At 64.8% G+C, this 23,206-nt stretch overlaps 2 protein-coding genes across 6 annotated transcripts in view; one reads left to right on the top strand and one right to left on the bottom strand.

The window, feature by feature from the left end:
• The first annotated feature begins 8,269 nt into the window (after nucleotides 1-8,269).
• DENND3 (DENN domain containing 3) overlaps nucleotides 8,270-23,206 on the top strand; it is a 29,188-nt gene continuing 14,251 nt past the window's right edge. For 3 of the 5 annotated variants that reach the window (XR_006741525.1, XM_036437487.2, XM_045581255.1), the window contains exons 1-11: nucleotides 8,270-8,474; nucleotides 13,327-13,603; nucleotides 14,337-14,452; nucleotides 16,774-16,913; nucleotides 17,447-17,558; nucleotides 18,671-18,790; nucleotides 19,468-19,686; nucleotides 20,431-20,537; nucleotides 21,613-21,768; nucleotides 22,260-22,356; nucleotides 22,875-22,978. Coding sequence is in view for 4 of the 5 variants with exons in the window: in XM_036437487.2 (XP_036293380.1) it covers nucleotides 8,373-8,474; nucleotides 13,327-13,603; nucleotides 14,337-14,452; nucleotides 16,774-16,913; nucleotides 17,447-17,558; nucleotides 18,671-18,790; nucleotides 19,468-19,686; nucleotides 20,431-20,537; nucleotides 21,613-21,768; nucleotides 22,260-22,356; nucleotides 22,875-22,978 (1,550 nt within the window). In the remaining variant the exon portion in view is untranslated. The remainder of the gene's footprint in view (nucleotides 8,475-13,326; nucleotides 13,604-14,336; nucleotides 14,453-16,773; nucleotides 16,914-17,446; nucleotides 17,559-18,670; nucleotides 18,791-19,467; nucleotides 19,687-20,430; nucleotides 20,538-21,612; nucleotides 21,769-22,259; nucleotides 22,357-22,874; nucleotides 22,979-23,206) is intronic. The other 2 variants (XM_045581254.1, XM_036437486.2) reach the window with 2 other exon arrangements.
• The window catches only part of SLC45A4 (solute carrier family 45 member 4), a 53,312-nt gene continuing 50,122 nt past the window's right edge, over nucleotides 20,017-23,206 (bottom strand). The window contains exon 10 of the mRNA XM_045581256.1: nucleotides 20,017-20,023. The gene's annotated coding sequence lies outside the window, so the exon portion shown is untranslated. The remainder of the gene's footprint in view (nucleotides 20,024-23,206) is intronic.

Below are 23,206 nucleotides of genomic sequence, written 5' to 3'. Positions count from 1 at the left end.
GGGGCTCCTGGTGCTCCTGGTCCCCGGCCGGGCCGCATCCTTCAGCCTCAGCCTCGTCCACACGTGACCCCACCCCTTGGCCAAGGGACCACTGCGCGGCCGCGTGGGCCCGCCCCTTCGGTTCGGGGTGCAGGTCTCTGTTTCGGGGTGCCAGCTCTCCCGCCGGCTGCACCCTCTGACAACGCCCCTGTAGCTAACCCGGTGCACCTGCCCGCTCTCCCGCGCGGCTGGCAGAGGAGGCGGAGGCCGCGGCCATCGGAGGGCAGGGCGGGGGGGCGGGGAGGCCGCTGCGCCCCTTGCAGGGGAGGCGCCGGCAGCACAGGGCGGGCAGGGGCTTCCTGGAGGGCACACAGCCCAGAGGCAGAGCCGCAGAGGGAACAGGGGCCGCCCCGCCTGCGTCTTCCTGACCTGTGACCTCTGGGTAAGACGTGGATTGGGGTCTGCAAACCGGCCAGCTGACCCCCTCCCGGGCCGCCTCCACATCCCTGATGCCACCCACCTCCGCGGCAGCACCTCTCACCCCGGGGCCCCGCGGCGCCCAGCACCCTCAGCCCCTGCAGCCCCGGGACCCGCCGAGCCCGGCCCCCCGGCCCCCCGGCCCAGTCCCCCAGGTCCGGCCTGCAGCCCGGGCCCTCACACCGCCTTGGGCAGGGGGGTGCGGACCCAGGGGGCATCCGCCTCGGCATGGCTCCGTCCAGCTCCTGGAGGTCCGGCCGCGCAGTGCGGCCGCCGGGGGGACAGCTGTGGCGCCCCTGCCCGCCGCCCTCCCCGCGGAAGGGGGTCCGGCTGTGGCTCCGCCTCGGCGGCGGCGACGCTGCGCCCTCTGCCGGCCGGCCCCGTTCCTGCAGGCGGTAGAGCCGTCCCTGCCCCAGCCCTGTAGATGCGCCCCAATTTGCCAAAGTTCTGCCTCGCCGAAACCGGTTTGGCTCAGTGGATAGAACGTCAGCCTCCAGGCTGAAAGGTTCCGGGTTCGGTTCCGGTCAAGGGCATGTGCCTTGGCTGCGGACACATCCCCAGTGGTGGTGGTGGGGGAGGGGGGTGCAGGAGGCAGCTGATCGATGTTTCTAACTCTCCCTCTGCCTTCCTCTCTGTAATAAAAAATCAATAAAAAAATATATATATATATAAACAGTTCTGCTTTGTATTACCCCTCGTCTCCCAAATTGCAATGAGATAAAACGGGCACTAGAGGCCCCTCTTCACTGAGGGCCTGGCAGAAAGCCGGTGGGAGAAAGGGCAGTGGAGGCTGCCGGCCCAGCAGCGGGCCCCGCGGGAGGGGCTGGGCACAGAGGGTCCTCTGGGCACAGCCGCCCATCAGAAGCCTGAGGGTGGGATCTGCTGTGCCCAGGTTACCGAAGACCCTGGCATACCCTCCCCCTCCCGTCCCCCAGCTCAGGCCAGCCCTTCTCTGCAGGCTCTGCCCTTGCAGACAGTCGGCAAGTACCGGCCAAGTCCTGCCCGACCCTGCGAGCAGCGGGGCATGAAAAGGGGAAGGAAGTGAGGCCGCCCCGAGCCCACAGCGGTTGCCAAGCCTGGGGTGGCCCCTGTCGCTTCTCGGAAGAGCCAGAGGGCTGTGCCCTCACCCCATTCCACAGCCGCGGCTCTCTTCCCGGATTTAGTGGGGTGCCGGGCAGTGTGACTGCAGAGAGGGAAGCCCCGCCCCCAGCCCCCACAGCCGGTTCTTCCCAGGCCTGTCCACATCGGGGCCACCACGTGCCCGTGTCCCGTGGGTCGTGGTGACCCGAAGGGACCCCGCGCTGCTTTTGGCCAAAAGCCCCTTCGTTCCCTGTGGCCGCGCTCGCTGTGCAGTGACAAGGTTTTGAAATAAGTGGGTCTCCTCCTCTCACGTTAGACGTTCTATCCAATTACAGAAGAAATATTTAGGACTAAGAAAAAAAGAAAGAGAAAACAAACACCTAGCCCCTTGTCTGGTATTCATCCACTTACTGAGCACCGCCTCTGTGCGGGCACTGTAGGCCTGGGTGGGAACACGGACAAAACCGTGGCTGCAGGGCCGGCAGGTGTGGGGGCGCTGGGAGGCCCCGCAGGCTCCTGTGACCCTGGTCCCCGCGGGGGCGGACACAGGTCCCAGAGCAGCAGACACTGTGCCCACAGCCCCGAGGAGCCAGCCTGGGGTGGGGCAGGGGAGCGGCTGCGGGCAGGGCACCCTCCTGGCGGCAGCACCCCCTCTGCGGGTCTGACCCGGCGGAAGGAGCTCCGAGCCCCACAGCCGAGGCCTGGCTGCCCGCCCAGCCGGCCCTCCCGTCGCTGTGATGGGACTGATCTGGGGCCGTCCCCGCGGGACAGGGCGACAGGAGGGACAGGCTGCTGCGCCGCGCCCTGGCCGGCCTTCTGAGAGCCGGGAAGTGGGAGCGCCCTTCCTTCCCGGCCGCCTGCCTGCGGGACCTCAGGGCCCAGGTCAAGGCCGCGTGGGAAATGGGGGGAGGGGCGACCCCGTTCCAGGAACCACCTGTACCCGCCACACTCCACAGACGGCTCTCAGCGTCCCCTCCCCACTGACACACACTCACACCCACTCGTGTTCACACACACACACACTCACACCCACTCGTGTTCACACTCTCTCGTGTTCACACACACACACACACTCACACCCACTCGTGTTCACACTCTCTCGTGTTCACACACACACACTCACTCACACACACTCGTGTTCACATTCACACGTTCACATTCATGCACACTCACACTCACACACGTGCTCACATACACTCATACTCACACTTACACACACACACACTCACATACTTATATTCACATACATCTACACACTCACACTCACTCGTGTTCACACTCACACACTCACACACACTCACTCGTGTTCACACACACACACTCACACTCTCTCGTGTTCACACACACACACACACACACTCACACACACTCGTGTTCACATTCACACGTTCACATTCACACACACTCACACTCTCTCATGTTCACACACACACACTCACACTCACACACGTGCTCACATACACTCATACTCACACTTACACACACACACACTCACATACTTATATTCACATATGTTCACACACTCACACTCACTCGTGTTCACACACACATGTTCACATTCACTCACACTCACTCACACGTGCTCACATCACACTCACACACGTGCTCACACGCACTCATACTCACACACACACTCACACATGCTCACACGCACTCACACCCACGTGCTCACACACACTCACACACGTTCACACACGTTCACATTTACTCACACTTACACGCGTTCACACACATGCTCACACACATACACTCATACTCACACACACACATACACATGCTCACACACACACATGGTCACACTCTCATGTTCACACTCTCATGTTCACACGCACACACTCACACGCTTACATTCACAAGCTTTCACACGCTCACACATACTCATACACTCACACGCTCACACACATGCCCACGCACGTGCACACACCTGGCAGGGGGTGTGGGTGGCTCCACCGGCGGCCAGCTGGACGAGAAGCGATGGGCCTGGGGAGGCCTCTGCCCCCCCTTGGCCCGGGGCAGCCAGGCCTGGGGCTTGCGGGTGAAGAGGGACGGAGACGGGACAGCAGAGCCGGGAGCGGCAGCACCGAGTGGCCGGGCCCAGAGGTGTGTGTGGCGGAGGCTGGGCTGCCAGTGGCCCCAGGCCCCTCTCCGTGCGGACGCAGCCTGGCCTCCCGGCTCCCGGCTCCGGCTCCCGGGAGCGCCCTGAGAGGAGGCCCTGTCCGGGAGGGGTGTCCGAGGCCGTGCTGCCAGGCTGGCCGTGGCCCCTCTGGGCCTGAGCCCGCCCTCCTCTCCGGGACTGCCCTCCAGGCTCCATGCAGCCTGGGCCGCGGGCTGTGGGTGACCCGGAGGAGGCGGCTTTGACTTTCACGCCGCGAGTGTGCGTGGAGGGGACTTGGCCCGAGGCCCCAATCCCTTGAAAGCTAGCACTCAGCGGGGAGGGGGAGGGCCCTCCTCACCCCGAGCGAATTGCAGAACCGCCCACAGTTTCAGGTAGTGAGAATGGCCTGGGCCCCACGCCAGCCAGCGCTGGCTTTCCAAAGATCCTCCCTCCACAGGCTCCCCGCCACCAGGGGGCACTCAGCATCACGGCCATCACCCTGCCCCTGTGTCTGCCCGGCCACACCCCGCCAGCCCGCAGAGGGTCCCACACAGGCCAGAGCCCAGGCCTGCCCCTTCTCCCAGGAAGTGCCAGGTGAGATGGGCCTGGACGGAGGCTCTGGGGCCAGAAACAAGGAGGGTCAGGTCAGTCGTGGGTGGGGCCCAGGGCAGGCACAGAGGGCAGGCCCCGCCCATGCGGCGCTGGTCAAGGGGCCATGGTGAGGGCCCAGGAGGAGCGATGGGAGGGGGAGGGGCGGCCACTCCCACGTGGACAGGCGAGGCACAGAGGGCTTCCTGGAGGAGGCAGCCTCTGAGCCGAGGAAAGGGGAGCCCGCTGTCTGGGCAGAAAAGGGAGAAGGGCAGCAGGACCGGCAGCCGAGAGGGAACTAACCTTGAGTGACCTCGGCTTCCTTCTCTCTCGGGCCCTCGAATGCCGGTGGTACCTGACTTCCCCTTTCCCACACTCACTGTCAGCGCCTGCTGGTATCCGGCTTGATTCCAGTCTGGGTGGGTAAGAGAGTTCGCACCTCTGTCCCCTTCCTCCCTGCCTGGCGCACACAGCAGCTGGACCTCAGCTTCCTGACTTTCCTCCAGCAAAGGGCGAGTGCGGCCACCCCCCACCACCCCACCACATCCCCCCCACCCCCCCACCCCGCCAAACCCCCACCCACTCGCCACCCCCCCACCCCCCCACCCCGCCACACCCCCCACCCCGCTACACCCCCCCCCCCCCGCTACACCCCCCACCCCCCACCCCCCCACCCACTCGCCACCCCCCCACCACCCCGCCACACCCCACCCCGCCACACCCCACCCCGCCACACCCCACCCCGCTACACCCCCCGCCACAGCCCCCGTCACACACCCCCCCGCCACCTCCCCCCCCCGCCACCCCACCCCCCACCCCGCCACACCCCCACCTCGCCCTCCCCACGTGGGGGACCCGGCGGCTCGGCCCACAGCCCTGCAGCCTCCCCGCCTGTCACCCTCCCTGGATTCGCTCTCAGCGGGCCCCTCTGAGTGTCCTCCCTGAGAGCGGGACACAGCTGGGTCCGGGGCACTCCCGGCCACCACGTGGACCCCGGGAAGCCCACGGCAGCCGCATTGTCTGACCACAACAATGCCGGAGATGGGCCGGACCGTGGGCCACCTCCTCTTCTCTGAGGAGGCTTTTCGTGTTTACAAAGGGCGGGTCAGCTATACCATGGACACCGGCCCCCCCGCTGAGGCAGAGGGCCGCCGGACCCTCCCTTGCTGTCCTTTTAAAAAATGCATATAGATTCTTTATTGATTTCAGAGAGGTAGGGAGAGGGAGAGATATAGAAACATCAATGATGAGAGAGAATCCTATTCACCCCACACTGGAGCCTGCAACCCAGGCCTGTGCCCCAACCGCAACCAAACCGTGACCTCCTGGTTCATGGGTCGACGCTCAACCACTGAGCCACACCGGCCAGGCCCTCGCTTTCTTTCTTTTTTTTTTTTTTAGAGAAATCTCGCCTCTTTTTAAAAAATATATCTTATTGACTTTTACACAGAGAGGAATTGAGAGAGATGGAGAGTTAGAAACGTCGATGAGAGAGATACATCGATCAGCTGCCTCTTGCACACCCCATACTGGGGATGTGCAGCAACCAATGTACATGCCCTTGACCAGAATCGAACCCGGGACCTTTCAGTCCGCAGGCCGACGCTCTATCCACTGAGCCACACCGGTTTCGGCCCTCGCTTTCTTTAACAGCCTCTTTGTGTGTGTTCTGCCCAAGCGCAGACTCTGTTAAGTGGGGTCTCCGTGTGTTTTCCTGTGACCCGACTCTTTTCCTCCGCCTCAGGTGAGGGGCACCCACCGCACAGATGGGCCCTCGCCGGGGGGCAGTGGAACTGGATTCTCTTCTTCATCAAATACTCGGGTGCACCCGGGGGTGCTGGGCACTCACGTGCTCAGGGCGGGGCCACCCAGCCTGTGGGCACTGGGCCGGGTCAGATGGTCACTCACCGCAGACGTCCAGCCCCACTGCGCGCCCGCGGTCAGGCACGGCGGTGGCCGGCGCACAGGGGCGCTCAGAGTGTCTGCTGAGCAGAAGGAGGTGTGTTTATATGGACGAGGGGAGGCCCGGGACTTGCGTTTTACCACGGGTGCAGGGGAGCCCGCGCCCCGTGCTCTTGCAGCCTGGCTGCTCCTCTGCCGGCCGGGCTGCCACCGGGGGCTCCTGGAACCGTCCCAGGGACCCGCCCGCCCGGTGAGAGCGGGTGAGCACCCTCCAGCCCCGGAGCTCCTGAGCCAGAGGCTGCGCCTCCGCCGGAGCCGGCAGGCAGCGCTTACTGGCATGTGACTTCCTCTTATTTATTTTTAAAAGAGAAAACAACTTGTCACAATGGGTTCCAGCTGGCTGGGCATGGTGCCCTTCCCCGGGGCTCCGGGTGCTGGCTCGTCCCTGAGGCCAGGCCCGCAGCCCGGATGCTCAGGAGGCAGCTGGCAAGTTTCTCTCTCATCATTGGTGTTTCTGTCTCTCTCCCTCGCCCCTCCTCTCTCTCTGAGGTTAATTTAAAGTGTTTTTTTAAAGTATAGATTTTGCTCATACTTGTCTGGCTTTCTCCCCAGTCAAGTGCCTTGGCCGGAATCGCACCGTGACCTCCCGTTTCATATAGCGGTCTACGCTCAACCACCAAGCCGCGCTGGCCGGCAAATCTCTCCTTTTTAAAAAATATCTTCATTGATTTCAGAGAGGAAGGGAGAGGGAGAAAGAGACAGAAACATCAATGATGAGAGAGAATCATGGATCAACCGGCTGCTTCCTGCATGCCTCCTACTGGGGACTGAGCCAGCAACCCGGGCCTGTGCCCTTGAAAGGAATCAAACCCAGGACCCTTCAGTCCGCAGGCCGGCGCTCTATCCACTGAGCCACACCAGCCAGGGCCACATCTGTCCTTTGGAAGTCAATGACTAAGTGCTTGTCAGCAGGCGGAGGAGGGCCCCGGGGGCCTGGCCACCTGCGGACTGCTGAGCGTGACTCAGGATCCTGAGGTGACTTACTACTAAGCGGAACACAAATCCCGCTGTGAGTCTGGCTGTGGGGCGAGGGGGCGTCGGGCAGGAAGGGGTGAAGGAATCCTTCGCCTCCGGGTCCAGGCCTGCCCCACCTTCACCCCAGGCATTTCCACTTGTCTCCTAGTTATTGTTCTGTTGTACTTTGAAGTTATTATTGGGCACTGCCGGCTTTTAAATCATAGATTATTAGAACTAGAAGTTTCTTTGGAATCATCTCCCTTTTCATTTTACAGATGCATACGCTAGGGTCCAGCCGGGATCTGCCCAAGGTCAGCTGGGACCCCGGCCCCTTCCGTTGTGTCACTGGACTCCCAGGCTCCCAAGCCGGACCAGGGGTGGCCGAGAGCCCCGTTTCACTGCCTGACGGCTGGGAGAGGCCCGCGGTCCACAGAGACCTGGAGCCGACGGGCAAGGGCCTGTCTCCGACCCTTCCCAGCCCTTAGCTCCCAGGGCTCCATCCTAGCAGCACCCACTCCACCCCGTTCCTGAAACTGGTTTATTTTATTCTTTTTTCCTGCTGAATTTTACTCAGTCTCTTACTGGAGTGGCCAGTCCTGGGTTAACCCACACGAGCTACTAACCAGGAATGGAGCTTTCCACTCCCTTTCTGGCGGGCCTTCCTGCTGTCCACGCCCAGCCCAGGGCCAGAGGGCTTCCTGGAGGAGGCGGCTGGGCCGGAGGGGTTGGGGGGATCCCGAGGGACCTTAGTCCCTGGGGGTCACCGGGCCCCATCTGAGGACCCCGCCCTCTCCTTCTCTGGTTCCCCGGGGAGGGGGCCGCGCGCCAGGACCCGCCAGCCGGTTCGGAAATGACTTGCTCCAGCCGGGCCCTGCGCCGGCCCCTCTCCCATCCGCTGGGCTCCAGCCCTCAGGCCCCGCCCCTCAGGCCCCGCCCCCGCCAGGCCCCGCCCCGCCAGGCCAGGCTTCAGCCCTCAGACCCGCCCCCGCCAGGCCCCGCCCCCGACCAACAAAGCCCCGCCCCGCCCCGCTCTCGCCCGGCCTCGCTCCAGCCCTCAGACTCCGCCCCGCCCAGGCCCCGCCCCGCCCAGGCCCCGCCCCGCCCAGGCCCCGCCCCGCGGACGGGCTCTCGTGGATCCGGCCGCCGCGGGTAGTCGGCTTCGGGGCGCTGCTGGGCGCGAGGTCGGGATCGGGGCCCCCGGGCGCGCCCCGCGGGCGGCGGCGGCATAGCGGCCATGGCGGAGGCGGCGCCGCAGCCCCTGGCGCTGCCCTCGGGGCTGCTGGAGCTGTGCGTGCTGCTGGGGGCCCCCCGGGACAGCCTCCGCGGCCCCGAGCTGGTAAGCAAGCACCCGCGGGCAGACTCCGGCGGCCCGGCGCCCCGGCCAGTGCCCGAGGACTCCGCTCCCCCTCCTCGCCCTCCCCCGGGGCACCCTGCGGGCCCGCGGGGCGCTGCCAGGCCGGCCGCCTCCGTGTGCCGCGGCGGGCGCCCGGACCGCAGGTGCGCTCTGTGATTGGCTGCCCTGGGGCCCCCCAGCACCCCGGGGTGGGACCGCGGGAGTGGCTCCCGGGATTCCCGGGAGGAGCGCCTGGCGCTGCGCCTCCGGTGGCGCCAGCTGTTTCTCTCCCTCCGGCCCCGGCCCCGCCGCCCTTCCCTTTCCCCTCCGCGCCCCCGGGGACCGCCCGGGGACAGCCCGCCCGCCGGCCCCCGAGCGGGAGCGGCGGGGCCGGACTCTCCCCTGTTTTCCCCTGTGCTCACTCTTCCTTGGTCCCGCCGGCCCCTGCTGTTTCTCCGGGCCGGCGTGGCTGACACTGCCGTGTTTCCTGGTTAGCGCCTGCCCTGTGCTCAGAGGCCGGCTTCACCCCGGTTCCCGGGGCCAGTGCACCGGGGAGGCGGCGAGAGCAGAGGCCGCAGGAGTGATGGCCGAGGCCCAGCGAAGCTCAATGTTACTGAAATGTACCCATGTGCACCTGCCTATGCTTTCCTGGTCTCTGCTCCTTAGCCATCGGCCTCCCCCTGACTTTTCTCCCTGAACCCCCAAATGTCTGTGTCCCCTTCTTAAAAAAGTTTTTTTTTTTTTAAATTGATTTCTGAGAGGAAGGGAGAAAGAGAGACAGAAACATCAGTGATGAGAGAGAATCATTGGTCGGCTGCCTCCTGCACGTCCCACACGGGATCCAACTCAAGCCTGTGCCCTGCCCGGGAATCGAACCTGGGACCCTTCAGTCTGCAGGCCAGCGTTCTGTAACTGAGCCCCACCAGCCAGGGCGCTGTCCCCCTGAGACCGGTCTCCTGGACGCTCTGTGGGTTGGATGAGTTGTCTCCCTGCCTCTCGGTGGACATGTGGCCGTTCCTCCTTTTTCTCCGGACAGGAAATGACGGGGTTCAGCCGGGCCGGCCGGCAGCCGGGCGCCGGGCTGCGGGGCGGTTACCACACGCCAGGCGGTTGCCCCATGGGGGATATGTGTGTGACAGGATGAGCGAGCTGAAATACTACGGTGCTACTTCCTGCACCAGGCAGCCTGCGGCATCCTCCCGGCCGGCCGGCCGCTCTGCCCTCTGCCTCTGCCTTCGGTCTGGACTGCGATCCCTTAGGGTTTGGAGGAGGCGGGAGATGGTGGAAGGAGCAGGGAAAAGGAGCGAGCGGGAAGACACGCTTACTCTTCCTGGAGCGGCCCTGCATGTATGACTCACGCGAGTGTTAGAATGGACCAAACGCTTTATTTATTTACTGAGGCCGGTGCACAAAGTTCGTGCGTGGTGGGGGGCTGAGGGGGGGGGCACTCAGCCCAGCCTGCACCCTCTCCGATCCAGGACCCCTCGGGGGATGTCCGACTGCCAGTTTAAGCCCGAGCCCACATGGGATCGAGTCTGCAACCTGGGCATGCGCCCTTGACTGGAATCAAACAGGACTCTTCAGTCTACAGGCTGATGCTCTACCCACTGAGTCAAACCAGCCAGGGCTGAACCAAACATTTTATTTACTTAGTTTGATTTAAAAAAAACAAAAAACTTTTATTGATGTCAGGGAGGAAGGGAGAGGGAGAGAGAAAAACATCAATAATGAAAGAGAATCATGGATCGGCTGCCTCCTGCACCCCCCTACTGGGGGTGGAGCCCACAACCCGGGCCCGGGCCCTGACTGCGAATCGAACTGTGACCTCCTGGTTCATAGGTCACCGCTCGGCCGCTGAGCCCCGCCGGCCGGGCTCGCTAAGTGTGATTGTTTCAGAGCTGTCCTGTTTTGAATGTCCAAGGCTGTTTAATAACTTTCAGCTTTGCTTTTTTAAACTCCACCGTTGCTCTGTGACGCCGACACTCCTCTGGGGAGCTCTGCGGGGTGAGAGGCACCAGCCTAAGCGCAGGCCGGCGTCCCGTCCTCACGGCGGTCGGGGTGTGTGTGTTGGTGACAGTGACAGGGAGTCGGAGGGCACAGTTCAGTCCCAGGGGAGTCACCTGTTGGGGACCTTTCCCGCCGCTCCGTGGTTGCTATGGAGACCCAGCGCGGGCGCGAGGCAGGGCGCAGGTCGTGGAGAGGGAGGAAGGAAGGGAGTGCTCAGAGCCTTCGCGGCTGGGCCGTGCTGGCAGTTGGTGGAGCGCACCCTGCTTTCGGTTTCGGTTTGGAGACCAGCACGCCCGGCAGGACTTTGTGGTCGGTGACAGCTGGGTTCTCTCTGCGCCGCCAGCACACCGCCCCGGCCACGGAGGCCACGAGATGGCGGCTCCGAGCGTTAAACCGATTAACTCCGTTCTGTTTCTCGGATGAGGCAGACTCCCCCCCGCCCCCCAAGGTCAGGGCCAGTGGGACTCAAGCGAATGAAAGCTTGTGGTCTTTTCCTGTGAATTACATTTTTAAAAAATGCAAACGATGTTCTTCTTGGGGGAGAGGTCCCCGCCTGCTGGACACGAGCAGGAACCCCCTCGGGCAGCGTCTGTGGAGATGGAACTGGCCTCCCGGGTGCGGCCAGGGGGACGGGTGCGGGCAGGGGGACGGGTGCGGGCAGGGGGACGGGTGTGGGTAGCGGGGCCGGGTGGGGGCAGGGGACGGGTGGGGGCAGGGGGACGGGCAGGGGGACGGGTGCGGGCAGCAGGGACGGGTGTGGGTAGCGGGGCCGGGTGGGGGCAGGGGGACAGGGACGGGCAGGGGGACGGGGACGGGCAGGGGGACGGGTGCGGGCAGGGGGACGGGCAGGGGGACGGGTGTGGGTAGCGGGGCCGGGTGGGGGCAGGGGGACAGGGACGGGCAGGGGGACGGGTGCGGGCAGCGGGATGTGTAACCGAACGCCCGGGGTCAGGGCTGCTCTGGCACTGACGCTGGAGGGTCCTCCACGTGCAGACGGGTCGGTGAGGCCCTCCCGGGCTGGCCGGTCAGGGGTTCCGCAGGAAGACGTGGGGAGAGGCGCCTGCCCTCTCGGGGCCGCACCCACATCACAGCTTCGCCGCAGGAGCTGACCCTGCGCAGTGAGCCCGGGGCCCCCGTCTGAGTCACGGGGACCGAGACCCGGACGGTCTGTCTATGAGAAAACTTTCCAGACTCCTGAGAAGCGGGAGGGCCGAGGGCTGTGCCGCGGGCGCCTCTGAGTCCGGCCCGGGAAGCTGTTTTCAGACGCGTCTGTGTGGCTCCTGGGGTCAGAAGAGGCATCGGCGGAAATGGCTTCCACTTTTTTTTAATTCTCACCCAGGGATGTTTTCCCGTTGATTCTCAGAAAGGAGGGGGCGGGGGGCGGAGAGGGAGAGACAGAGAGGCTGTGAGAGGCACATCATGGTCGCCTCCTGCAGCCCAGGCCCGCCCTTGACTGGAATGGAATGACTGATCCTTTGGTCTCAGCCCAACGCTCGGCCGGAGCCAGACCGAGGCCGCTCCCGCCTGGGAAGCAGCGCGCTGACCGCCTGCCGGCGGGATGGCCACGCCGCTCTCCAGTGACCGGAGCGAAAGAGGGACTGCCAGGAGCTCCTGGCTCAGGTCCCCGGCGACGGAGGGGGGGACGGAGCCGAGGGGGGCCGGACGGAGCCGAGGGGCTGGACGGAGGACAGTGAGGACGGACTGGGTCCAGGGCTCAGCCCTGGGAGGGCCGTGGGTGGCTGCCAGGAGCAGGAGGAGGGAAGCTTCTGGAAAAGGGCCATCAGCCTCCTCTGACCGTTTCCACGAGGGATTGCTGGCGGGGCTGCCTCGGCCTCTTGGGTGTGGCGCCCCCTGTGGGGAGGAGGGGACCACAGGCTGTGGTGGACTAGGCCGGAGCCGCTGCGTTTTGGAAGGAAAGTTGTCCAAAGATTTCGCGAAACCGAAGAAGCAGACTCCTGTGTACGTCTGACGGTGTGTGTGTGTGTGTGTGTGTGTGTGTGTGTGTGTGTGTGTGTGTGTTTCTGGTGACACAGTCCTCTGAGTCCGAGTTTGGTCCTGGTTCCCGTCGGCATTAATTTCCCCCTCGAAGCAGAAAAATTATTGCATTTAAACCCTGGAGCATGAAAATATTTCCTTTAACGTATTTTTCATCGATGGCTGTTAGAGAGAGGAAGGGGGCCCGAGAGGAACAGTGACTTGTTCTGTGCATCTGTGCGTTCGTGGGCTCATCCTTCGTTTTCCCAACGCCACGTGCCCTGACCCGGGATCGCACCCGCAACCCGGGAGTCGGGCGATGCGCTAACTGCGCGCCCTGGGCAGGCGGCACGCTGGCAGCCGCTGTGCCGGCCGCGGTGTGACGTCCCCGCTGGCACCGCTCCCCACCGAGAGGCGCTGTCCGCTGCTGGCTTCCTGCCGGCCCCGGCCACGTCCTCTGTGGTCCTTCCTGAGGCCGTGTCCGGCTGTGCACAGAGCCACGTGGCACTGCCCTCCCCCAGCCCCTGAGGTGACGTGGGGCCTCCTGGGGACCCAGAGGGGCTGAGCCCTAGGCCTGGGGCGTCCCCTTTACCCCCCATGACCCCCCTCCCCCCGGCAGGGAAGCTGGAGGCTGAGGCGCTAATAGTAACGGGCGGCCGTGGAGACAGCGCATCTGAGCGGCCTGCCCGCGCGGACCCCCTTTGTTCGGCTGCCGCGTCCGCCCCGGCCGCGTCCCCTCGCCGGACAGGACACGGGCAGCCTCGCCCTCGCTGCCGCAGCCGCTGGCGGAGACGCTGCCCTCGGGCGTTCGTGGGCGGAGGGGCGGGGGGCGGGGCGGGGCGGACCGTCGCAGTGGCTCTCCTGCCGCCCCCAGGTCGCCCAGAAAGGCGGGGTCCCGAGTCCTGCCCTGGAGCCCGAGGTGCTGTCGGTCTTCGCGCCGCCCTTCGTCAGCAAGGAGGACGGACAGACGGCCAGCGCCGGCGCCGGCGGGACCCTCGGCAAAGCCAAGCGGCGCTCCTTCCGGAAGAAGAGGGAGCGGCCCCGGGCGGACCCCGGCAAGGGCCCCGCGGGGCCCCGGGAGCCGGACCCCGAGGACGTCAGTGTCCCGGACGGCGTGGACCTGCTGGCCCTGCCCCAGCTGTGCTTCCCAGGTACCCGCCCGGGCGGCGCTGCCGGGGCCGCGGGAGCTGGCCACGCCCGGGCCCTGCGTCCTGCCCAGGACTGAGCTGTCTTCTTCCTCTTTTTTAAATATATTTTATTGATGTCAGAGAGGAAGAGAGAGGGAGAGAGAGAGAAACCTCAATGAGGACAGAGAATCATGGACCGGCTGCCTCCTGCACGCCCCACACTGGGATGGAGCCCAGTACCCGGGCCTGTGCCCTGACCGGGAATGGAACCGCGACCTCCTGGTTCACAGATTGACACTCCATCCCTGCGCCCCGCCGGCCGGGCGGGACTGAGCTGTCTTGATCTTGGGTTTAAACCCTAAAAGGCAGCGGGGCACTTAGCACAGCCCTGGCACGCTGGAGAGCCGAGTCCTGGCAGGGTCGCGTGGATTTATGATGCTTTTAAAGCATCTTCGTCCTCAGGGCCTGCAGGGGCCTGTGAGGTCAGTGAGCCGTTCCGGCCCCTCCCACCCCTTCTGGGTCTCGGGGGCCAGACGCACAGGTTGTGTTTCCCCGGACGTGGCCGGTCCGCACCGGGCCAGGCTTTCCAGCCGGCCGTTTCCCGGGAAACGGAGGAGGCTGGTGCAGAGCTCAGCAGCGGCTGGGCGCAGGGCCGGTCCGACCGGCTGCTTCCGCAGGAAGCTGCTGCCGCTGCCGCCGCCCGGTTCTGGGGACCGTACCTCAGGCCTCACACGTTCTCTCTCCTTCCCGCCTGCAGGGGGCCTGTGTGTGGCCTCGGAGCCGAAGGAGGACAGCGTCCACTTCCTGGTGCTGACGGACGTGTGCGGGAACCGGACGTACGGCGCCGTGGCCCAGTACTACCGGCCGCTGCACGTAGGTGGCGCCGCGCCTTCCCCCGTGTCCGGGCCGGCGGGGTCTCAGGACCGTCCCATGTTACAGATGAGAACGTGGTGGCACAGAGAGGTCAAGCGACTTGCCTGAGGTCACACAGCGGCCAGGATTTGAACTTGAGCAGCCCGACCCCCAAGACTGTGCCCTCCCTGAACGGTGGTGCGGGGGGGCAGGTGGCGTGGCCGGTGGCTCCAGGGCCCTCCCTCTGCCGGGCCGTCGGCCTCACAGTGACCTCCAGTTCACAGAGCCCCAGCGGAAGCTGTCCGCACCCTCCTCCATCCCTGCCCTAACCCCTCCAAACCCCTCCCTGCAGCCCCTGTGAGCGGTGACCTGGGGGCGCTGCTGAGCGGGCCTCTGCTGAGGCCCCTCCTCTCCTCCTCCTCCTGCGTGTCCCCCTCCTCCCCGGCTCCCGCCCCCGGTGCTGCACCTGCTCCTGGTTCAGCCGAGCCCTGTGGCCACTCTGGTGTCACTCGTTCTGCCTGCACCCCTCCCCTGAGGCTGTGAGCTCCCCCAGCGGGCAGATGCACCTGACCTTCTTTGTAACCTTTTAAAAGCATTTCTAATGATTTCAGAGAGGAAGGGAGAAGGGGGAGAGAGAGACATCATGATGAGAGAGGACCATGGATCAGCTGCCTCCTGCAGGCCCCCCCCACAACCTGTGCATCTGGCCCTGGGGACCCAGGAAACAGGCGGGAGGGGCTCACCTGACATCACACCCTGCCGCCCTGAGGATGGTGGGACTTGGGGCGGAAAATGCTTTGAAAGCACCATGAACACCCTGGGGTGGAGCCCGCACCCGGGGCTGTACCCTGGCGGGAACTGAACTGTGGTGGGCGGTGTGTGTGTGTGTGTGTGTGTGTCACCATGACGGAGAGGCTGGTCCTCGCTGGACCTGGCGGTGAAACGGGGTGCAGGAGGGGGACTGGGTCCAGCCCTGCAGTCTGTCTGCCCGGAGGCCAGGCGGGGGGAGGAGGCGGGGGCTGTGGAGGACGCACACGGGAGGCCAGGCGGGAGGAGGCGGGGGCTGTGGAGGACGCACACGGGAGGCCAGGCGGGGGGAGGAGAGGGGGGCTGTGGAGGACGCACACGGGAGGCCAGGCGGGGGGAGATGGGGGCTGAGGAGGACGCACACGGGAGGCCAGGCGGGGGGAGGAGATGGGGGCTGTGGAGGACGCACACGGGAGGCCAGGCGGGGGGAGGAGATGGGGGCTGTGGAGGACCCACATGGGGGGCCAGGCGGGGGGAGATGGGGGCTGAGGAGGACGCACACGGGAGGCCAGGCGGGGGGAGATGGGGGCTGTGGAGGACGCACACGGGAGGCCAGGCGGGGGGAGGAGATGGGGGCTGTGGAGGACGCACACGGGAGGCCAGGCGGGGGGAGGAGATGGGGGCTGTGGAGGACCCACATGGGGGGCCAGGTGGGGGGAGATGGGGGCTGAGGAGGACGCACACGGGAGGCCAGGCGGGGGGAGATGGGGGCTGTGGAGGACGCACACGGGGGGCCAGGCGGGGGGAGATGGGGGCTGAGGAGGACGCACACGGGAGGCCAGGCGGGGGGAGATGGGGGCTGTGGAGGACGCACACGGGGGGCCAGGCGGGGGGAGATGGGGGCTGAGGAGGACGCACACGGGAGGCCAGGCGGGGGGAGGAGAGGGGGGCTGTGGAGGACGCACACGGGAGGCCAGGCGGGGGGAGGAGGCGGGGGCTGTGGAGGACGCACACGGGGAGGCCAGGCGGGGGGAGGAGAGGGGGGCTGTGGAGGACGCACACGGGAGGCCAGGCGGGGGGAGGAGATGGGGGCTGTGGAGGACGCACTCGGAGGCCAGGCGGGGGGAGGAGATGGGGGCTGTGGAGGACGCACACGGGAGGCCAGGCGGGGGGAGGAGATGGGGCTGTGGAGGACCCACATGGGGGGCCAGGCGGGGGGAGATGGGGGCTGAGGAGGACGCACACGGGAGGCCAGGCGGGGGGAGATGGGGGCTGAGGAGGACGCACACGGGAGGCCAGGCGGGGGGAGATGGGGGCTGAGGAGGACGCACTCGGAGGCCAGGCGGGGGGGGATGGGGGCTGAGGAGGACGCACACGGGAGGCCAGGCGGGGGGAGGAGATGGGGGCTGAGGAGGACGCACTCGGAGGCCAGGCGGGGGGAGATGGGGGCTGTGGAGGACGCACACGGGAGGCCAGGCGGGGGGAGATGGGGGCTGAGGAGGACGCACTCGGAGGCCAGGCGGGGGGTGATGGGGGCTGTGGAGGACGCACACGGGAGGCCAGGCGGGCGGTGACGTCCCTCCGCTCTCCCCCAGGACGAGCACTGCTTCTACAGCGGCAAGCCCCACTGGGAGGCGTCCGGGCTGAGCGTGGGCGGTGGCGGCTTCGTGCCCTTCGCCGTGTGCGTGATCTCACGGTTCCCCTACTACAACGCCCTCAGGGACTGCCTGTCCTGGTGAGCCGAGCCACGTCCCAAACCCTGACCTAGGACCCTGGGCGATGCTGACCTGGGGCCAGGGAGGGAGGGAGGGAGGAACAGAGGGGCAGGATCCAGGGTCAGGGAGGGAAGGAGGAAAAGAGGGGCAGGGAGGGGAGGGGGGAACAGAGGGGCAGGGAGGAGTGGGAGGGCTAATGGTGGAAGTAATTAAGACGGCGGGTTTCCCCTGGGTTTTAAGAAAGGGATGTGAATCGGGAAAAACGATTTCCCTGGCTAGCTGAGAAAGTCAGCGGCTGCTGTCCGTTCTGATTTTTGTTTGCATTTCATTTTCATTTATTTATTAAAAAAAAATACATTTTTATTGATTTCAGAGAGGAAGGGAGAAGGAGAGAGAGAGAGACGTCCATGATGAGGGAGAATCATGGATCGCTGCCTCCTGCATGCCCCCTACTGGGGATGGAGCCTCCAACCCGGGCACATGCCCTTGGCCAGAATCGAACCTGGGACCCTTTCATCCGAAGCTAGGCTGACTGATTCTTTTTCAATTCCAGTTTGCTGATGCATCTGAAGCTCTGCAAGGATTTCGAAGTTGAGAATCACATCAAAGACTTTGCTGCGAAGCTCTCTCTGATCCCCAGCCCCCCGCCGGGGCCGCTGCACTTGGTAATGGTCGCCCGCGTGTCTCTGCCAGTGGAAACGGTGTTTCCCCTAAGAATGTCTTAAGGTTCTCAAGTCCCTGACAAGCCTTTTACATGCTGTCCCTAAAGGTCAAAAGAACCAGAAGTAGAAATTCCTTTTCTAAAGGCTTGGCAATGACGCTCTGTTCTTGCACCAGGAGGTAGGCCCCGGGTCCCGCTGATTGGCTCCCGGTAAGTGGCTGTGGAGCTGGTAACCGGCCCCTTGAGGCATTAATCCGCTAGGCCAGTGGTCGGCAAACTCACCAGTCCACAGAACCAAATACCAACAGCACAACGACTGAAATTTCTCTGGAGAGCCACATTTTTTTTTTTTAACTTAAACTCCATCTAACACCACTTCTTCAACAGACTCGCCCAGGCCGTGGTATTTTGTGGGAGAGCCACACTCAAGGGGCCAAAGAGCCACATGTGGCTCGTGAGCCGCCGTTTGCCGACCCCTGCGCTAGGTCATCATTCCCTTTGCAGAAACCACGCAGCATTTACTTAAATTATAAATTCCCCCCTTGTTTCTCTAGAAAAGCAGGCAATATATGTAACTAGTTAATGCTTTCTCCTGTCTGGTGTGATTAATGATATGTACACATACTTATTTAGTTAATGAACAAGCATTTCCCAAACTGGGTTCCGTGGGACCCCCCTGCTGTTTTTGGCTGTCTCATGACAGGAGGGTGTCAGGGTTCAGGGCTCAGGGGGAGGGCTCGGGACGGGCAGGCCACACTCGGCCTTTGTTGAGTAACAGCTCAGGCCGCCTGTGATGCAACCTGATTGACTCGGCGGTTTTCAGGCCGATGGAGCCATGCGAAGCTTCCTTTTTAAAGATCAAAACCGCACCCAGAACACCAGGCCCGTCCAGTAAGCGCCAGAAACGTGCAGGGACTGTGGAACCCTCGCTCTCTGGCCCACACCGTGGCTGGGCGTTCGCTCCGCCGGGCGCTGGGCCTCACGTGGACTGTGGAGCCGTCGTCTCTGAGCCACACTGTGGCTGGGGGCGTCCGCTCACGTGGACTGTGGAGCCCTCGTCTCTGGCCCACTCCGTGGCTGGGCGTCCGCTCGGTCTCACAGGGACATGTCCTGCAGGTGTTCACCATGAAGCCGCTGCAGGTGGTGTTCCCCTCGCGCGCCGACCCCGAGAGCCCGGTCATCGACCTGGACCTGCACCTGCCGCTGCTGTGCTTCCAGCCCGAGAAGGTGCTGCAGGTGCGCCCCCCCCGCCCCCCGCCCCCGGGCGCCTGCCTCCGCCTCCCACAGCACAAGGAATGTCCTCCCTGTGCTCGTTTCCTCTTTTAGCGGGAGTGGAAGGGAGAGGGGAGGGGAGGAGAGAGAGACATCCCTGTGAGAGAGACTCACTGCCTGGTTACCTCCCGCACTGGCCCTGCCCGGGGCCGGGCATGGGGTCTGCAGCCCAGGTACCTGCCCTTGCCCAGGAGTGGGACCCACGACCCTTTGGTGGTCAGACTGACGCTCTAACCATTGAGCACACTGGCCAGGGCTCAGAATGTTAACATTTAAAAAAATTCATTTTTATTGATGTCAGAGAGGAAGAGAGAGATGGAAACACCAGTGATGAGAGAGAATCATTGACTGGCTGCCTCCTGCATGTCCTCTCTTGGGGATGGAGCCTGCAACCCGGGCCCGGGCCCTGATTGGGAATCCAACTGGCGACCCCTTGGTTCCTGGGTCCATGCTCAGCCGCGGAGCCACACCCGGCCGGGTGAATGTTAATGCTTTTGTGTAAAAGAGATTTAGTGTTCACTCCTGTGCACACTGTGCACAAATTGCAACTTTTTTTTTTTGGGGGGGGGGCGTCCAGGTGGCTTTTGTTTTGGCAAACGGAGCAGGAAACCCGGGCAGAACTGCGCCCTCTGTCCCCGCAGATCCTGACGTGCCTGCTGACGGAGCAGCGGCTGGTCTTCTTCTCGGCGAGCTGGGCGCTGCTGCCGCTGGTGGCCGAGTGCTTCCTGGCCTACCTGCACCCGCTGCGCTGGCAGCACACGCTGGTGCCCATCCTGCCGGGGCAGATGCTGGACTTCCTCATGGCGCCCACCGCCTTCCTCATGGGCTGCCACCTCCGCCACTTCGAGGAAGTCAGCAAGGTCAGGCGCCGGGCGGGGGCGCCGGGCGGGGCCGCCGGTCCGGCACATTCCGGGCTGCTGGCTCGAGGCCTGGAAGGGGGGGGGCGGGTCGGTGTGTGTTCTGTCGCAGATAAGACTTCACAAGGAGCCGTGCCGTGTTTTAAAAATCCCGTGTGTGGTCCCCAGGGCGGGCCCTGCCCAGGCCGGGCTCTCGAAGGCGCTGGGGGAGCGGCCGGAGGGACACGTCCTGGTGTGGAATGTTGGTGCTGCTTCGCGGGAGTTCTGGAATGTTCTCTCCAGGCTCCTCGGAGGAGCGCTGCAGTGCTTGTACCAGGGCAGGGGGAGGCCGCGGTGTGCACTGACTCAGACACAGGCCGTTAGCTCGCCGACATCACTCATGGCGTGACCCCCTTTTGGTCCAGATCACATAAGGCTCTGTCCCCTGGAGGCTGGGTCATTTTAAAAAATGTACATTTTTGTTGATGTCAGAGAGGAAGGGAGAGGGAGAGAGAGAAACACCAGTGATGAGAGAATTATGGATGGGCTGCCTCCTGCACGCCCCACCCTGGGGATCGAGCCCGCAACCCGGGCCTGTGCCCCGACCGGGAATCGAACCCTGACCTCCTGGTTCTGGGTCAATGCTCAGCCCCTGCGCCCGCCGGCCGGGCTGGGCGGGTGGTGGGAGGAGGACGCTGCCTCCGTGCGCGGGCGTTCGCGTTCTCAAAGCCACAGGCCGGCTCTCACCTCGCCCACGCCTCCCCGCAGGAAGCGGAGGGTCTGGTTCTGATCAACATCGACAGCGGGAGCGTCACCTGCTCAGGCTGCGAGGTCCCCGACCTGCCCCTGCTGGCGGCACAGACCTTCGTCCAGAGGTAAGGCGGGAGCGCGCGCAAGTTCCTCTTCGCCCGAGGCTGCGGGCAGACGGAGGCCGGGGCCTGCGTTCCTGCTGGAGCAGGCCTCGCGCCCCGGCTTCGGCCGGAAGGGCCTCCAGACGGTCCGTCTGCTGTTAGGCCGCTCGGCCGATCTGCGATGACGCTTTTATTATTATAGACAGTTCACGTATTTATAGTTTGAAGTTATTTGTGAGCTTTTAAAAATAAAAGTCATTTGTCTTTATTCTGATCTACCCCACGTATCAGTCATGGCCTGAGGAATCTGGTCATGGCTCCCACAATCGTACCTCTTCTTGCCCAGGAATCTGTGTCTGTGACCTTTGCAGTTCCTTCTGTCCATCACCCCTCCATCCACCTGTCCATCATCCCTCCATTCACCTATCCATCTATCCCTTCATCCATCCCTCCATCCCTCCATCCACCTGTCAATCAATCCCTCACCCACCTGTCCATCCATCCATCCATCCATCCCTCCATCCATCCCTCCATTCACTGTCCATCTATCCCTTCATCCATCCCTCCATCCCTCCATCCACCTGTCAATCAATCCCTCCACCCACCTGTCCATCACCCCTCCACCCACCTGTCCATCCATCCCTCCATCCATCCCTCCATCCATCCCTCCATCTCTCTACCCACCTGTCAATCAATCCCTCCACCCACCTGTCCAACACCCCTCCACCCTTCTGTCCATCCATCCCTCCACCTGTCCTTGGGGACTCAGGCCGAGTCCGGGCCAGGAAGTGACACAGGAGGTTTGGTGCCTCTGAGCATGCCAGGCAGGCGTGCGGTCAGGCCCGGGCTGGAGGCCTGGCTGTCCTGCGGGGGGTGTGTCCTTGCTGGGCAGAGCACGGGGAACGGGATGATTCCTGGATCAGCATGTGGTGCAGGCGGCCAGGCCCTGGGTTCTGCAGAGTGGCCGGCTGGGGGCGGGGACTAACGTATGGGGGTGTGTGTATCGTGTACCCCGCCCCGGTTATTGGGAGCCTGGGCCCCGGCCTCCTGGAGCCTGCCCCGCCCAGCGGGGCACAGGTGACACGCCCCTGCCCTCCAGGGTCCAGAGCCTCCAGCTGCACTATGACCTGGACCTCGCCCACCTGGGTGCCAGCACCGACGTGAACGAGGGCCGTGCCCGCCGGTGGGCCTGGCAGCAGAGGCTCAACGGGCAGATCCAGCAGCTCGCCCTGCAGCTGCTTGTCAGCATATTCAGGTACCGCCCTCCTGGCACAGGGGCGGGGGGCACCCTCCCCCAGGGGTTCAGAGCAGAGCCCGCCCTCGAGCTCACCACCCGGACTCTGCTCTTTACATTTATTTTCTCCTTAAAATACATCTGCATTGATTCCAGAGAGGAAGGGAGAGGGAGAGAGAGAGAAACATCACTAACGAACGAACGAGAGAGACTCTTCCATCGGCTGCCTCCTGCACTCCCCACCCTGGGGACCGAGCCTGCAGCCAGGCCTGTGCCCTGACCGGGAATCGAACCCTGACCTCCTGGTTCGGAGTCGGTGCTCAGCCCCTGGGCCAGCTGCTTCTGCGTGAAGCACGACTGGTGCTGCACCGTCTGTCCCCTCCATGCGGGCGGGCCGGGCTGCCCCGGGCGCAGGAGCACGGAGCTTCCAGTGGTTTTGTCCCGGACCACGGCCCCGGGCGCCAGGAGGCCGCCCTGCAGACCGCTCCTCCTGACGGCGTGTGTGCTGCCAGGGAGGTGAGGAACCACCTCAACTACGAGCACCGCGTGTTCAACAGCGAGGAGTTCCTCAAGAGCCGCGCCCCCGGCGACCAGCGCTTCTACCGGCAGGTGAGGGCGGGGCTCCTCGCTCCGATGGAGACTTCCCATCAGCCCTGGGCGGCCCCGCGGCCCCGCACCTGCTCACACGCCACGGGTGCCCCCGCCACGGGGCATCCCGGTTCGCTGTCCCGCGGCTCACCCGCCCACGGGCGCCCGACACTGTTCCCGCGGCTCACCCCCCCATGGGCGTCCTGGGACACTGTTCCCGTGGCTCACCCCCCCACGGGCGTCCCCGACACTGTTCCCGCGGCTCACCCCCCCACGGGCGTCCTGGGACACTGTTCCCAAGGCTCACCCGCCACGGGCGCCCCGGTTCGCTGTCCCGCTGCTCGCCCGCCACGGGCGCCCCGGTTCGCTGTCCCGCTGCTCGCCCGCCACGGGCGCCCCCGTTCGCTGTCCCGCGGCTCACCCCCCCACGGGCGCCCCCGTTCGCTGTCCCGCTGCTCGCCGCCGGCTGTGGGAGGCCGTGGCCGGGGAGGGCACAGGGAGACGGCGTGCGGCGGGTCACCTGTGGTCTGACCCCTCAGGTCCTGGACACCTACATGTTTCACTCCTTCCTTAAAGCCCGGCTCAGCCGGAGGATGGACGCCTTTGCTGAGATGGAGCTCAGCACGCAGCCGGAGGAGGACAGGTGTGCGGAGGCGGGGAGGGGAGGGCGCTGGGCAGGGCCTCACGCCGTGTAACGGCCCCAGCAGACGATGGATTGGCCGCAGGGCCCACGTGACTCACCCGCGTGGCCGGCTCCTCTCCGAGTATTACCAGCACCCCCCCCCCCTGTGTCTGCCCCCCCCGCCCTGTCTGTGTGCAGGCCGTTCCCTCCCCCCTTCCTCTGGCTCTCCCCCCGCCTTTCCCGGGCCTC

The sequence above is a fragment of the Pipistrellus kuhlii genome, unplaced genomic scaffold, assembly GCF_014108245.1.
Source record: "Pipistrellus kuhlii isolate mPipKuh1 unplaced genomic scaffold, mPipKuh1.p scaffold_m20_p_14, whole genome shotgun sequence".
Classification (NCBI taxonomy): Eukaryota; Metazoa; Chordata; class Mammalia; order Chiroptera; family Vespertilionidae; genus Pipistrellus; species Pipistrellus kuhlii.
The sequence above is the reverse complement of the archived record's forward strand: the minus strand, read 5'-3'. Positions and strand labels throughout refer to the sequence as shown.